Consider the following 17380-nt stretch of genomic DNA (forward strand, 5'->3'; position numbering starts at 1 on the left):
CTATCCTACCTTGGAAAATTGTTTTACCAATAGAAAGCTACGTTATTTGCGAGTATCATATAAAAAATAGATGTTGGCCTATTCTCATAGATACCGGATAAGCACAAAAAATTTCATCAAAATCGGTCAAGCCGTTTCGGAGGAGTATGGCAACGAAAACTGTGACACGAGAATTTTATACAACGTGTCCCAAAATTCAACGATAAGCGGGCGCCAAAAGATTGACCTGCTCATGAGCACTTAAGGAAAAATAATAAAAAAAATATACCTAAATTTTTTTTTTAGTTACAAAATAAATTTTAAAATTCTTTGAAAATTTACACCTTGTATGATATTTTGAACTACCGCAGCTACAATTTCTTAAATATGCTTAAGATTTTTTTTGTATCGGAACCTAAGTAGTACTACTATTCACCACAACTCTTAAAAACACCACAATGCCCGCAGTTTTTACACAAAAAAATATCAAAATATTTTTTTTCCCTCAAATTTTTAAAGATTTTTACTTTCAGTCTACTTTGACTCATGGTCTTGCAAAAAAAAGTATGAACACCGCTATGGCAAGTTATTTTCAAAGTTGACGCAACTAATCAAGATTTCAAAATAGTATAATACCCTAGGATAACTAGTCGCAAAAAAAAAATATGCGTACCATTTGTAAACAAGAACTAAATTTCTAAAATGTTTTTGCTCCTAGAAATCACTTTTACTTTATGCACAAAATGATGTGAGTCATACGTTGCAATTTCCTAGAATTTTAATGGAACGAACGATAACATTTAAAAATAAGAGAGAGAGAGAGAGAGAAAGATAGCGATAAGTATACGTTAGAGAGGGATAGACAGATGTTCTTTGTTGAATGACAATGATGCAGGTAAAGAAAATCCTGTTCCCAGCAAGTCAGTACGCTCTGCTCCTTTGTTTACTGCGCAACTTTCCGTATTCAATTGACGTGGCTCTCGTACTAACGACTTTTGGCTTTGCATTTTGGACTGGACTTAAGTGATCTGCAAACTGAACTGACCTGGCATTATTTTGGACTGTGCCTGTGTTTTGTGAATTGGACTTTTGGTGTATTTTGGACTGTTTAGCGTTATCATGCCGCAACCATACACGCCGATGGAATACGCTAACATGCATCTCATTTATGGAGAATGTCGGTGCAATGCTAACGCTGCTAGCAGATTGTATCGAGAAAGGTACCCAAACGCTCAAAGATATCCAGATTATCGGGTATTTATGAATGTGCATCAAGCGTTTTCGGAGGGTCGTTTGCCGTCAGCTAGAAGAAACGCTGGAAGACCTAGATCGGAATGCGATGAAGAAGTTCTCAATGAAATAAACATTGATTCAACTACCTCAGTGCGTGCCATAGAAGCAGCTACGGGAATCCCAAAAAGTTCAGCACATCGAATACTAAAACGTCATCGGCTACACCCATATCATTACAGACGTGTACAAACGTTACTATCACGGGACTATCCACTGCGGATCGCATTTTGCCGAGTGATGCTTCAAAAGCATCGGGAAGATCCTCAGTTCTTGGATAAAGTACTATGGTCGGATGAAACAACCTGCAAGAAAGATGGCTATTTAAATCTTCACAACCTACACAGCTGGAGCAATGAGAATCCGCACCTGATGAGAGAAGACAAATCCCAATATCAATTTAAGGTCAACTTATGGACGGGCATTTTAAATGGAAAAGTGATTGGGCCTTTTGAATTACAAGGAAACTTAGATGGGGACAGTTATTTGAACTTTTTACAAAATGATTTGCAAGAATTACTAGAAGACGTCCCCCTAAGCGACCTTCAAAATATGTGGTATCAAAATGATGGTTGCCCAGCTCACTACGCTCGTCCTGTGAGACAATACCTAGACCACGAGTATCCGGGGCGTTGGATCGGGCGACTTGGTCCTATCCTATGGCCACCCCGATCACCCGACCTAAACCCCCTGGATTTCTTTTATTGGGGTTGTCTCAAAGACAGGATCTACGCAAAACCGATTACGACATTGGACGAGCTTCGGCAAAAAATCACTCAGGCTGCGGCACATATCAATGCTAGAAGATATGCGCGAAAAATAAAACGGTCGTTTTTAAGGCGATGTCGTGCCTGTATTAATGCCGGTGGAAAACAATTCGAACATTTACTTTAATGTTGTGTAATTAAAATAACAAACACATTTTTGGAACATAGTAAAATTTATTACTAACAACAAGAACAATTAAGAAATTTGGTTCTTGTTTACAAATGGTACGCATATTTTTTTTTGTGACTAGTTATCCTAGGGTATTATACTATTTTGAAATCTTGATTAGTTGCGTCAACTTTGAAAATAACTTGCCATAGCGGTGTTCATACTTTTTTTTGCAAGACCATGAGTCAAAGTAGACTGAAAGTAAAAATCTTTAAAAATTTGAGGGAAAAAAAATATTTTGATTTTTTTTTGTGTAAAAACTGCGGGCATTGTGGTGTTTTTAAGAGTTGTGGTGAATAGTAGTACTACTTAGGTTCCGATACAAAAAAAATCTTAAGCATATTTAAGAAATTGTAGCTGCGGTAGTTCAAAATATCATACAAGGTGTAAATTTTCAAAGAATTTTAAAATTTATTTTGTAACTAAAAAAAAAATTTAGGTATATTTTTTTTATTATTTTTCCTTAAGTGCTCATGAGCAGGTCAATCTTTTGGCGCCCGCTTATCGTTGAATTTTGGGACACGTTGTATATTAGAATTATTATATTAACTTCACTTGTAACTATGTGTGTAAGAAAATCTTGGAATCTTAATTTATATTTATATTAATTTTATTAAGAATTTTTTTTTGTAAAAAATATTTTATAGAACATATGTTATGTTCTATAAAATATAAAAAAATGGTTCCGATTAATTTTCTGTACTCCAAAGAAAAAAGTCATATTTGCATAGAACATACAACAATGTCGCATTTGTCGCATGTTATAACTAATTTTGCAGAGCATAGAAAATTATGTTGTAAAAACTAAATAAATTATGACAGCGGTTTGCCACTGGCTTATTTTGCTATATTCCAAAAAAAAAGTCTTATTGGCAACATGTGTCTATTCATTGCATAGTATAGATTTTTTTCTTAGCGCACTGAAGTAATCCGCTTTTACATAACAATGTCTACAAAATATTTCCCAAAATTAAATACGCCTTTTTTTGTAGCCTTTTTTATAAAAATATCAAATCCAGAGCATTTTATCAGCAACAATTTATAACTTTATCTCCCAATTTTAGGCTACACACACGCGTCACACATTCACCAACTGTGAATGTGTGAACGCGCCCAAGTGCGTAAAGTTTTACTTCAATAATAATTATATTATTAACTTATTTATCCTCAGTCGACCAGCGGGCTCGGAGCAGACGATATCGACGCCCATCGAGGAGGCGGTCCGCAAGCCGCACCATATCGGCGGGTACCAGGTCGCCATGCCGGTGCTCACCGGGCTCGAGACCAAGTTCGGCATCAGTCTGCCGAGGTTCTCCTTCGCCAACCAGCCGCAGAACTCGCAGAAGTAGACTATCGTGGACTGTAAGCCGCGGAACACACAGAAGTAGACTATTGTGGACTGTAAGTATTCTTCGTCTTCTCATATTAATGCTTTGTTGACTGGCTGGCTCGGAGCAGACTATCAAGGTATCGACGACCATAGAGGAGGCGGTAAGCAAGCCCTACTACGACGGCTTACACGCGATCAACTTCATATCTCGTGCCGAGAAATAGAATTAGGACTACTATATTGATGGTTTTGTCTATTTCTCTTCATGAGACATGTCGTTGGTCGCATGGTAGGCACATAGTTTGCCATGCTTACCGAGCTCGAGACTAAATTCGGCATCAGTCTGCCAAGGTTCTCCTTCGCCAACCAGCCGCGGAACACACAGAAGTAGACTATTGTGGACTGTAAGTATTCTATGTCTTCTCGTAGTGCTCAGGCCATTGAACGTAAGTTTTCCGAAAATTATGCATAATTAATAAAAAAAATGTTTGTCTAGAAATTTGCCAACCTATTTTAATGTGGTTTGTGTGAGTTTGATTTTTTATTTCAAAATTTGACATGATTTCGTACAAAAACAGCAAAATAAAACTGATATTATAGTACATAATTACATACCTTTTAACCTATCATGAATTTTATAATATTCAGATTTATTCTTACTTTGATAAATAAAACATGTAGTGTTTAAAACGTGAATTATTTTCTTTTTCAGATAAGTTCCAATATTTATTGGTGGATACTACTATATAAGTTATGTAATTGTAGTTAAATATTAAATCTATTAATTATTTATACTGCCCAAGCGAGTGTTGCTTTTTAAATTATAAAAATAACGATAATTTATTAAGGAAAAATGTGAATACTATCGAGTGTGATATGTTAAATTGAGTTTTTGGTAAAAAACATATATATTTTGTTCTATAAAATATTAAAAAAGTGTTCCGCCATTGAGCTTAATTTTTTGTACTCCGAAGAAAAAAGTCATATTTGCATGGAACATAGATCAATGTCGCATTTGCACAATATAACAATTTTTGCGGAGTATAGAAAATTTTGTAAAAAAAAACATTAAAAAAACTAAATAGTATGACAGCTGAGGTTATTTTGCTATATTCCAAAAAAAAAAAGTATTTTTTGCAAAATTCATTGCTTAATATAATTTTTTTTTCTTGAACCAAAACAATGTCCATAAAATATTTTCCAAAATTAAATACGCTATTTTTCTTTGTAGCTTTTTCATGAAAATATCAAATTTTATAAGCAATAGTCCAGAGCACCTCGCAGCATTTTGTAAGCAACTATTTATAAGTTTATCTCCCAATTTTAGGCTACCAATAATTATAATGTACGATTTATATAATACCTTTTTGTTCCAATATTCAAATATGCTTTTATAATGGCTTTTAGATTTCTTTTTTATATTTTATTTTAATTTATTTAATATTGAATTTATTAAATCTTCAAAAACGAGTCATGAAGGCAAACATGTATTTATTTTGACTATATTACATTTTAAAATGTTTTTTACGAATTGTTAAAAATTTTGCAATTTTTTTTTTGTAGCATTGTTTAAAGCGTCGATTCTTATATTTGCAGATAAGTATATCCTATTTAATTTCTTTCTAAAGCATTTTTATATCGTTTGGATCATCATAATATGTCTCAAATGAATGTCAAAGCAAAAATATTCTTCATTAGAATAGGCCTATATCTTAATTCATAAAGTTTTTTATGGGATTTGTTTTTGTAAAAAAATCCTAATTTGGATTAAGTCCTTTAATATAAATTAAACTAATTAGATAGTAAAATGATCTTTTAGTTAGAAAACAAAATGCACTCGCTTTAAACTCGCATTTTTATATAACTTTTATTTTTTTCGACAGAATTATAACAGAAGTTGTAACTTTGATTATAAGATTATAACTAAATTGTACTGAGAATAACATAAATGTTACACGAAAAAATATATTAATGCATATAACATTTAATTGGACATTACAAATGTTATATAGTTGTAACAATAGTTAATGTAATATTAAGTACTCGGTTTTCCACAAGACAGACAAACAAAATTTGTTTAAAAAAGCTATATATCAATGAATGTTATAATATAACAATGTATTAGATACTTTGTCATATAAATATGATCAAAGGTTGATTTTAATTTGACAGTATAATTGATTACAGCTCGTGTGAATTAACTTGACACCTGGTTCGAAAAGTTTTGATTCAATTTAGTGTCTATAAACTTTTGGTTTCGGCCATTGTTCTTCAAATATCGTTGTAAAAAAAATCTGTAAGCGTTATTTTATTAAATTATTATAAAAACTTTTGTCAGATCAATATCAATTCTTCTTCTTCTTAAGGTGCCTCTCCAACTAGCGAAGGTTGGCAGTCAATTTCTTGAACTCGTCTCAATCCTTCGCGAGGCGAAATAATTGTGCGGCGCTCGCGATCCCGGTCCACTCTCTGAGATTTTTCCATACTGACGACTAGGGAAAATAGTGCAGTGGTTTCCCGTTGCCTTCTGACTTTAATATCAATGCGAATCTTAAACTCCGCTGTAGTTAATTATACTTATTAATATAAGTTTATATTGTACTTTGATAAACTGCGTCGATCGCTGCCAAACGCATACAAATCGGTTGATTTGTACCAGAGTGATGAAATCTTAAGTGTTTCAAAAGAAGTCCTTTTAAATTTAACTATCAAAACTTAGTTTCTTAGTTAATGTACGAAAAAAATACCGCCAGATTATGTGAAAGTTTCGGCGGAAACTGAGACTTAATCCGAAAATCGGTTTCGGTTTCGGCTTGTGATAACTGTGATGCTACTCAGCGCCCTCTCGCGGGAAAGTAGGAAGGATCGAGGTAGGTGTCAAGTTAATTCACACGAGTTATAACATGAACAGTGTATGTGGATATTATAACAACCCTTACATAATATAATATTTGTTAAATAATGTTTAGATAGGTAAACATAATTGTTTTTTTAAATGTATAGCTATGTCATATGTTAATAGCTATTTTATCAAATGTTCAATGTCTTGTAAAAAAGTTAACACACGCACAACAGTCAAAGCTATAACTTTGATTATAAACTGTATTAATTAAAATAATATGTATAAATATTTATTTGTACGTAATTGCCGACGTAACACTAAAATTGTCTATATCATAAATGTATAATGATACATTTATGATAAGTATATATCTTTAGTTATAATAAAATGTTATATTACATACACAAATGAAAGGATATTGCAATAATGTAAAAAAGATAATGAATGAATAATAGCACTAATGCGTGTAGATAACGCTCAAATAACATTCATTAAATTAATTAAAAATTAGTGTAAAAGACAATTTAGCCACAATAGTCCATCGGTTTAGGGAGATAACTCAAAACGAAAATAAATTATGTTCATACTCCATCCATTGGACTATGATCGAACCCACTTCTATATACTCTGTACAACTATTTGGCTATGTGAAGATTACGTCAGTTCCACCGACTAATATTTAACTAGACTTCGTTCGATCATTGAAAACTTAAAAATCCAATAGGTGTGTTATATACGATGACGTCACAAATCTCCTAGTGTTATCTTATCCAAAGTAAACAATCATAATTGCCAAAGGCAATTTCAACTAAATGTTTAAAAAAAATTTACAACTATAAACAGATCCAAAGCCTAAATATAAATAGTAATAACAAGGCACATATTTTTCTAACACACTTATCTAAGTGTACTTTTATACGGTTTAAGGAATTTCGCTGAACACAATTTTCACAGTCACTTACTGTCTATCTAACTGAGTTATCTATCTCAGTCACTTACTAACTCACTAACTTGCTATGTAGCTTCAGTCACTTACTATCTAACTCACTAACTTGCTATCTAGCTCAGCCACTTACTATCTAACTCAGTAACTTACTTAAATAAACTATAAAATGTCACATTTTAATGAATGTATTGTCTCACTAGCGGCCAACTAGTTGTACGCAGTTTACCTTGTCGAATCCTGTGGCAAAAATTAGTTTAATAATGTTTAAAGAGGTTTGTTGTGAAAAATGTACATATTCATAAAGATTAACATTTATTATGGTAGAAACACATCGCAATACCACTTCTAGTTATTTTTGTTTTGATTTATCTCACCATGCGTAAGTAAGGTGTTACCAGTGTGTAGGTGAGGTGTTGCCAGTGAGTAGGTGAGGTGTCGCCAGTTGTAGGTGAGGTGTTGTTGGTGTGTTCCTACCATTAGATTAGATAGGTGTGTGCGTCGGTGTTGTAATTAAAACAAATTAACGGTGTTGTGACGTTTTTGATGATAAATATAAAGTTAAGCCTTGTTTACACCTAGCAAGTGTTTCGTCGAGTCGAAACTAGCTTCTTACTTACTTACTCTACAATAAGATATGGCTATTAGGTAGAAGTTACCAATTGATTATATTACAAAATATATTCAATAGGTACTGAAACTTTCAAAAAAATATTTGTTTTATCCGCCAAATAGTTCTACGACACAAATAAAATCATTAATTAAAAATCCAGACGTTGATGCCGTCCTTTCTTACGCACAGATATTCTTAAATGTTAATTGATACAAATTGCCTTATATTCAGGGTAACATTAGAAAAAAAAAATACATTTGGTACAATTTACTTAAAGTGGTGCAATATCTTCTTCTCAGTTAAAATTGAAAATCTAAAATAATTAATTAAAAAATAAATGAGATTTTTAAATGAAACTTTTGAATATGCAATAAACATATTTCTCACATTGTATACGATTGTTTACAATTGAACTCTACTAAGTTTCTTGATCTACATAAATTAATAGATTTTGTAACATAAATATATAGATTTTGTAACAGAGCCACTACTATTTTTATTATGATAAACCACAAGTAGAGGTTACTCGCTTCGCTCGAAAACTTGCTTGGTGTATGGAAGGCCTTATAGTCATAACCAAAGACATGTAAGGCTGTATCGAATGGAAGGACTCAAAATTTTTCATATCAAATTTCAAAGCCGTATAAACTTTGTATATAAAAGAGATATTTTTTTAAGTGTCACGCTTTAACAAATGAATCTTAAATATTTATTCCATATACTTCTACTTATTAAAACTTTTAAAAATTGCCAATATTTATCACCAATACTATAGCGGCACTGTATTATTTTGATTAATATTAAGACGTCAATATAAGGTACATATTAATTAAAATGAATTATTTAAAATTTTAATAAATATAAATAAAAAGATTAAACATTTTGTACATTAATTTTAACTTCGAAACAATTCTTCAAAACTTTGGTGATTCGAATTTCGAACTCGTTCATAGTGATAATAAAATTAATTAATAAACAGAAAGGTAATAAAATTATGTTAGCATTTCGGTTTTATTACAACATTATAGTTGTATTTTAAAAAAGACAGTACAGTGCTGCAATTTAAGTTTTAATATAATATTTATAAATAAAATTGTAGAGTCTGTGTATGATTTAAAACAACTATTTTATCAAGTGCTTAAAGTAATATATATATACGAAATACTAAAACATATTGAATTTTTTTTTTAATTATTGTCTGTTTATGTCGGTTTTTTTTTTAAACTTTCACTGGAGATAGAGGATGTTGTTGAGCAATATATAATAGCCCTGTTTATTATGTCTCCAATCAAAGTGTTTTTTATTTTTCTGGTCAAGCTATAAATGGAGCGCATTAATTAATAAAAAAAAAAATTAATAAAAGTGGCCATTTTAAAACGGAATTTTCAAAAAAAAAACTTTCTTAATTTAAGCTTTAAATTATACCTGCTTAATTAACGATTTTAACTATTCTTTTACAAGACACTTTTCAAAGAAGTCATATTGATTATTTTAAATATTGTTGTTTTGTTGATGTGCTTTAAACCCTACTTTTATAGCGTTCAGTTGTAATTTTAATTAAAATTATAATTTGGAATCGAAAAAAATGTTTTTTTTAATGTTATTTATATGTTATAGGTCACATAGAAACTTGTAATAGTCTGATCAGAAAAAGCATCGCCAGTTGCGAAAAAAAATGACGTCTCAAATCCAGGTTTTTATATTTCTGATCATACTATACTAAAGTTTATGAACGTCGAGATACACAGAAATTGTACAAAAAAAGCTATTAACATTAGTAAACATTCAACATTTTTTTTTTTTTAAATTGGTAGCTATTTAAATCTTTTTAGAACAAATAATTAGGAACGTGTGTATAAGTTACCGTTAAATTGTAGAATTACGTTAGTTTATAATCTCACTCGCGATATTCGGTAGATTGTAAGAATTTTCTTTATTTTTTTTTATTTGTACGGTTTATAAATAAAAAAATACCTAAATGTATGAAGTTCACAGTTTATGGACAGTTCACAATCTCGCGAGATTAATTATAAACTAACAGTATTTACAATTTTACGGTAACATATATATGGCTTTATAAAAATTGTACGCTCGACTGAATTTGTGGCGTATGTTATTGTTGTTTTTTTTTTATAACTTAAGGCTCAAACGGGCAAGTACCTCGAGCCGTCTTTATTAATTAAAAAAAAATTGTTACTGATGCACAATGTCTAACTGTAAATTAATTCCGTTTAAACTTACGCTCTTTACAAAACTACATAACGGAGTTCTTCTAAAAATTCTCTATGATATTACAGTCGAACAATGGGCGTGGGTAGAACAATCCAGTGTTTTGTTGACTGTCCTTTATGACAGATACCGCCACTCGGTCGGTCATTTTGTTCTAACCATAGATTATAGATTAAAGAATAATAGGCAGATAGAGTACACGGAACACGACGGTGTCTTATCCGCCCCAAATACAAAATTCAAAAACGAATACATTCTCGACTCAGTACAGCACGAAGCGTCGCCCTTGTAATTTTCAATATTATTCAAGAAAAATGGCGTCATATTATGTTTTTAAATATTTTAAAAACTATTCACAAAAACTGAAGAAATAAGATTGAGTATTTTTTATTGGTAATTATTGATTGTTATATTAATTTACGTAATCGTTGTTAGTGTTCAATATTGAAATATAGATTATGAAAAAAATTTGTGTATGCGGATGTCAAGGAGACGCGTGACGTTTGTTTTTTTTTTATCGGTTTCACCACGCTGCTTGTAAAGACTCATTCTAGATCATCTTTACTCTGTGGTTCTAACACGATTTTCTGTCTTTCTTCGATTGTAGAAGAGACTACAAGGCTTTGATATTAACAAGTTTTGTGAAGAATGTAAAGTTTAAGTTGCATCGCAGATGAATGACACATAACATTCAGTCCGATTATGTTGACGTCACTAGCATTTTAACATTATAAAATGAGTTGCGGCATTATGTGGTTAAGGCTTGTTTATAGAGAGGACCTTTAGAACGTTAAATGTAGCCAAATATTTCTATGCATCTACCACAAATTAAAGAATAATAGGCAGATAGAGCGCACATAACACGACGGTGTCGTAGCGTTCCAAATACAAAATTCTAAAACTAATACATTCTCGAGTCAGTACGACATGAAGCGTTGCATCAGGAGTTTTCAATGTTATTCAAGAAAAATGGCGTCTTATGTTTTTAAAATACTTCACAAAAATTAATGGAGTATTTTTTATTGGTAATTATTGATTATTATATAAATTTACGTAATTGTTGTAAATGTTAAATTTTGAAATACTGTACTGTAATTGTGAACAAAGTTTGTAATTGTATATGCAGATGTCAAGGGAAGCGTGACTTTTTATGGGTTTCACCGGCTTGACCACGCTGCTTATAAGACTCATTCTGGATTATTCTTTATTCTGTGGCATCTACATAATAGACTGGCCATTTACATAAAATTACAGGTTTTCGTTGTAACTTTGGATTGTCTTCTATGAGAGAAGTGAGTTACTAGATAAATACTCGTATATTTACTTCTGCCAAGTTAGCCCAATACAATATTGGCATCGTCACTTAACACCAAGTGATATTGCAGTCAAGTTTCAATGAATAATCAAAACGGCTGCAACTTGGTATCTCTGAGTCTCTTACAAACCAAGAGTGAGTTCTAGATTGTCATAGAGATATTTGACTTCATTAAACATGCACTTTTGGTCGAAATCCAACCAAAACCGATGATGGTAACTCCGTAAATAATCCTTTAGTGTGTACGTATTTATAGTGGTTGTATGACAACGCTGACTATATAAAAGTTCCTTCACATTAACATAGAAATTGGTTGAAAGTAAACCCTGACTAACTTCACTACTTCAATGTAATTGGACACAATTTATTGAAAAAAACCCCCTTTTCGGGGATGTTGGTTTTAGAAAATTGCCCATTTTGTATCCTGATTTTTTGTTTGATAAGAATATCAGGGTCTGGATCATGAACTTCCTCATGAAGTGATTGTTATAGTAAAAAATAATAATCAACTTGAGCCCACCAACCAGCATTGAATCAGCGTGAATATAAAAGACGGAGAACCCGTAACTCCAAACCTTCGTAATTTTATAAAAGCTGAAAGTTTGTCAGCTCATGCTCCTATCTTAAGTACGGTAGCCAATTATGGAGTTTTGACCGTGGTGGCTCCCGAACCTAAATATGATAAGTCTAAATATAAAGTATAATTATTTTATATTTTTATTGGCATAATATGAGAAATGATATCCATGGGGATATCATTTAACATTGCAATATCATAGCCAGACATTTAGTTTCGCGGCAACCCTTCGAAGAACACTATGTAATTTGAAACTTCAAGGGTCTCTAGCAAAGGGTTGCCATGAAGCCAAGTGTCTGGCAAATAGGGTTATCATTTCTCGTATTAGGCCGATAAAAATATAAAAAAAATATACCGTCGTGAATCGTAACTTCGCCTGTGCTACCGAACTTCGCCTAATTTCAATTAAGTTAAGTTTTTCAATATAAATTGAGGTCAGGCTACACATATAACTACTAAATACCAAAGTATTTTTTAACTATGGTAATATTCTGCGGACGGATTGTGGCTAACTTCACATGGGTGGTGACCAGTGCGTTTTTACCGTGGATGAAACGACACTTCTTTTTTTGTGTGTGTTTTAACTTTGGTTTTTCGCCGTGTTACAGAACAGGTAACGCTAAACTTTTTATTTTACTATCACCTAAAACTAATCCCCATTCGCAAACCGTTATCATTTTGCGTATAATTCACGTTTAGATGTCATTTTTTATTAAAAAACGATTAAGTTAATAGCGACGGCCATCTTGTTGCCAAACTTCACCTGGCCCTAGGGTTGTCAGTTCTTTTGTTTCATATCTTATAACTATAACTATACTATAATATAAAATATAAAGAGCAAAAAGTTTTTTTTTATTAGTTGATATTATATTACAAGCTTTTATTTAAACTTGCAATGTATGTATATTACTTGTATCTTAAAACTCAATTTTGAATATATCTTCAACCAATTGAACTGAAATTTTGTATATTAGTTCAATTTGAATGACAATGCATGGTTAACATTATAAATCCAACATGGCGGCATATCTAAGATGGAGAACTAGTTATATTTAATGTTCTTCTACGACTTCTAAATTGTAGCAATGCAGTCCATGGTCTCAAATTTTTGCCTTTAGAAGCAATATATCAAATTAGATAGTTGTGTACTAACAACTTTATCTTATTAATTAGCATAGCTCAGTTAAAACTAAAAAGCTGAAATTTGGCCTGGGTGTTAATAACGTTTTTTTTTGGGATTCCTTCCCTACATCTCAAGTGAGGAAGATTTTTTTCTCGTCTTTACTAGTGTTGGTTATTTTTATCAGAATTTCTGTGCACTTTATAAGTTTAAAGTGCTAATTTAATTTACAGTGTCCTTCACTAAAATCGACACAAACATGTGCAGGTTTTTTTTTATCTATCTCGAGCAAATCTCCACGTATCTTGGTAAAAGGTGATATTACCTAAACTAAAGGTTTTAATTAAAAACATTGATTACAGGACTACTAACCATGGGTAATAAAAAAGAGAAACGCAAAAAACGGCCTTATACGGCAAAACATTCAGTAGCAATGATTAACTTAGCGGTGGAAGCGATGAAAAATAAAACCATGTCCTCATACGAGGCTGAAAAAGCCTTCGGAATACCTCGCCGGACTTTATTAGACAAATTAAATAATAAACACCCTAAGAGTCCAGGGTGCCCTACGAAACTCTCTAATAAGGAGGAAGACGACACAGTAAAAGTTTTAATCGCAGCTGCTGATTATGGCAGCCCCTTGACTCTTTTGGATTTGAAAATTGTCGTATACAGGTGACGTTAAAACTAATATTTTCTATCAAGAAATTAACCGAATTTACACATCATTTATTTCTGTTGGTAGAATATTAGAAAATGTTAAACTTAATCATTCAGTTGAGAGTTTTACATTTTTTTGAGAGTTTTGCATTTTATATTTTCAGATATTTGGAGGGCAACGGAAGACTATCAATTTTCAATAACAAATTACCTGGAAATAAGTGGGCATACTCTTTTATAAAAAGAAACAAACCTAAATTAACCTACAGAGTGATCCAAAATATAAAAAGGAGCCGAGCAGAAAAAAGTGCTGATGAAATAAAAGATTATTTCACAAATTTAAAGTTATCACTAGAAGGCGTATCTAATGAGAATATAATTAATTACGACGAAACAAACTTGACAGATAATCCTGGGGTACAAAAATGTTTGGTCAGAAGAGGAGTCAAGTATCCCGAGAGAGTGTTAAATTTTACGAAGGGAGCTATATCTATAATGTTTGCAATAACCGCATCAGGAGAATGTCTTCCTCCATACGTTGTATATAAGGCGGAACATTTATACACACAATGGACACTTAATGGACCCAAAGGAGCCAGATTTAACCGTTCTAAATCAGGATGGTTTGATAGCAACTTATTCGAAGATTGGTTTGAAACTATTATTTTACCATGGGCTAAAAATAAACCTGGTAAGAAAGTTTTAATTGGAGATAACCTAGCATCCCACATAAATGTCAAAATTGTGAAATATTGTGAACAAAATGATATACGTTTCGTATTTTTACCTACAAATTCAACACATATAACCCAACCTCTGGATGTATGCTATTTTGGTCCATTAAAAAAACTATGGAGAGAAATTCTATTAAATTACAAAATAAAAAACCCAAGAGAAACAACGATTCACAAGGGACATTTTCCAGATCTACTCAAAAAACTAGTAGACAAACTTAACGTGAAAACACATAATATAATCAGTGGATTTAAAAGCACTGGTATTGTGCCATTCAACCCTGATAAAGTAATTAGTAAACTGCCAGACTCAGACCAACAAACAATGTCATATTCTATCGACAATGCGCTATTAGACTGGCTGAAGGAGACTCGCAGTGCAGATCCTAATAAAAAAGTACGAAATAAGAAATTAGATGTGCCCCCGGGCAAATCAGTCTGCGAAAATGATTTTAAAAATTTAAAAACTCAAAGTAATAAAGTAGAATTAGTAAAAAAGAATAAAAGAAAAAGGGGAAAAAATCTTAGGACTGTACTGGTAAATTCAGACTCATTATTGCAATTATCTCTAACGGAAAAAAATCCTGAAAGTCTCAAAAACTTGTGTATCAGAAGTGTCAATACTAACTTACTTCCATTTGTGCAAAATGCTAAGGCACCCATGTCGCGAACATCAAATGTTAAATACTTAGATGACATATTAAAAAATGATAAAGAAAATATGCCATTTAGTAATATAATTCCAGACTGTCTTCAAACAAATAAAACAAAAATTAATATTACTTCTAATGTCATTATCAAAGCTGGAACATCTCAAAAAATACTCCAAAGTAAGAAAGAAAATACAAATTTTATAAAGAGAGGGGTTACAATCTCGCGGTCTGCCTTACACATGAAACTGAACTCCACAACAAAAGATACGGTAGCTGAACAAAGAAAAGTCCTCGACAAAAATACACACGAAGAAAAGCTAGAAGAAATGACAGACACTGTTGAAAAAAAACCAAATAATGAAACTAAAAAAAGAAAAAGTAGAGAAACTCTTAAAGCAAAAAAGAAAACTCTAAAGCGTACGTCTGTGAAAAGAAAAAGGAAGACATCTAGTAGTCAATCTAGCTTAACAACTGACATTGAAATGAGTATAGCGGATGATTCTGAATACGAAACCTTGGACGACTTTATCTCGGTATGCCAGAGAGAAGAACAAGAAAATATAGAACTATCAATGCACTACGGAATTTCTGATATTGAATACTTCAAAGAAAGTGATAATAAATTAAAAACAAACTCCTGGATTTTAGCTCAATTCGTTACAAAAAAGAGCGTGAAGCATTTCGTAGGAAAAGTAATATCAATAAAGAATAACGTTCCTGAGGTCAAATTTTTGAGAAAAAAGAAGGAATCAAAAGTTAAAAAAGGATCAGTATTTACTTACCCAACAGTGGATGATATTTGGCCCATGAAGCATTTAGATGATATTATTTTAGTACTACCTGAGCCAAAAATTTGTCGACGAGGTCAAATTTTTTTTAATAACGATTTAAGTAATTACAACATACAATAGTTATTCTACTTTAATTACTTTAAAAATGAGAGCATCATTAAAATTTTAGTTATTACATTTTTGTTTTACCTGATTGTTCAAATTAATAAGGAATTTTAAGTTGAATATTTCATTCATAAAATTCTCATTTGACTTTTTTTTTTATTAATTTGATTTTATTGCTATGAGGATTGTTAAGCTAAAAGATACCTATTACTCTATATTTAATTATCCATATGCTTTAGTAAACTTTGAGTTAATATTGAATTTTTTTAGTTAAAAGTTAAAAGTTTGAAAAATAAATGAATAAAATAATTAATTAATAAAAAACTTTTTTTATAAATATTTGTGTAAGCCATCACCCCTCTTAGTTTTGGAGTGAGGTAAGTTAGCATAATTTTTGGCAGCCCTATATGCGTTATAGCTAAAGTATGAAACTGACTTCAAGACGTTGCATAACTTCGCCTACCACCTTTTTTTTATTAAATCTACTCTATAGTGCGTTTGTAAGGTATATATTCGACTGTGAATATTCTAAATTGCTTAGACCAGATGCGCTATGACCTTGTTTAAACAATTACTTATTATTTGACGCTATGACATGATGCAGGCGAAGTTAAGCAAAATTGCCAAACTTCACCTATTCAATTTGTGATCGAATTTTGCATCTTATTGGACTAATTTTAAGACAGATTTTTGTTCTGTACTATTCTTTGGGTCTTATAGAGTACTTTTACCACTCAGTGTTGCCAAACCAGTTAATAGTTTTAGCGCCAACTTCAAAAATATGTCAAAACTCAGGCGAAGTTAGGGATTTCGACGGTACCTACTTTACACTTACACAATTGAGGGTCTGGATCCTTAAAACCTGCTACCTTCCAAAGCCACCACGGACCAAACTCCATAATTGGCTACCGTCGTATAAAATGACGAAGGTCTGGATGCACGGGCTCTTAGCCTATAAGCTGTCATTTGTAGAGAAGATGCTTGTGCACTGAAATTGAGTCAATAACAATAAACTGATGTTGGTTAAGATGAAACTTTCATCTGTAACTTAGCAATACTTGTAAAAGGATTTATTTATTGCAAAGTGGTCTATGGACAAGAAATTAACTCATTTTTGGTTGATGCGAATGAACTGTTGTTCAGAAATTAATACACGCAATGCGATTGTCGCGCTGCGTACGCGACCGTCGCACGCCTGCGCCAGTGTGAAGGTGCTTTTATACATGAATCGTAGACGTAAATGATAACAAGTGATAAAAATCC

The 17380-nt window shown here is 31.9% G+C and overlaps 2 protein-coding genes across 2 annotated transcripts in view; both read left to right on the forward strand.

Annotated features, from left to right (window-relative positions):
* The window catches only part of LOC112046251 (calcium-binding mitochondrial carrier protein Aralar1), a 41840-nt gene extending 30649 nt beyond the window's left edge, over positions 1-11191 (forward strand). The window contains exons 15-16 of the mRNA XM_024082835.2: positions 3377-3606; positions 4248-11191. Of these exons, the coding sequence (XP_023938603.1) occupies positions 3377-3554 (178 nt within the window). The 3' untranslated portion in view covers positions 3555-3606; positions 4248-11191. The remainder of the gene's footprint in view (positions 1-3376; positions 3607-4247) is intronic.
* A 2016-nt stretch (positions 11192-13207) lies between these two features.
* On the forward strand, positions 13208-16301 carry LOC128198539 (uncharacterized). The gene is made up of 2 exons (XM_052884536.1): positions 13208-13849; positions 13999-16301. The coding sequence occupies exons 1-2, from the start codon at positions 13548-13550 to the stop codon at positions 16130-16132; spliced, it is 2436 nt and encodes an 811-aa protein (XP_052740496.1). The 5' UTR covers positions 13208-13547; the 3' UTR covers positions 16133-16301.
* The last annotated feature ends 1079 nt before the right edge of the window (positions 16302-17380 follow it).

The sequence above is a fragment of the Bicyclus anynana genome, chromosome 12 (genome assembly GCF_947172395.1).
Source record: "Bicyclus anynana chromosome 12, ilBicAnyn1.1, whole genome shotgun sequence".
In the NCBI taxonomy this organism is placed as follows: Eukaryota; Metazoa; Arthropoda; class Insecta; order Lepidoptera; family Nymphalidae; genus Bicyclus; species Bicyclus anynana.

Excerpts from the sequence above, each read along its gene's own strand:
- LOC128198539 (XM_052884536.1), top strand. The coding sequence starts at position 13,548 with ATGGGTAATAAAAAAGAGAAACGCAAAAAACGGCCTTATACGGCAAAA. Across the intron at positions 13,850-13,998 it reads TTGAAAATTGTCGTATACAG|ATATTTGGAGGGCAACGGAA; the intron begins GTGACGTTAAAA and ends TTATATTTTCAG.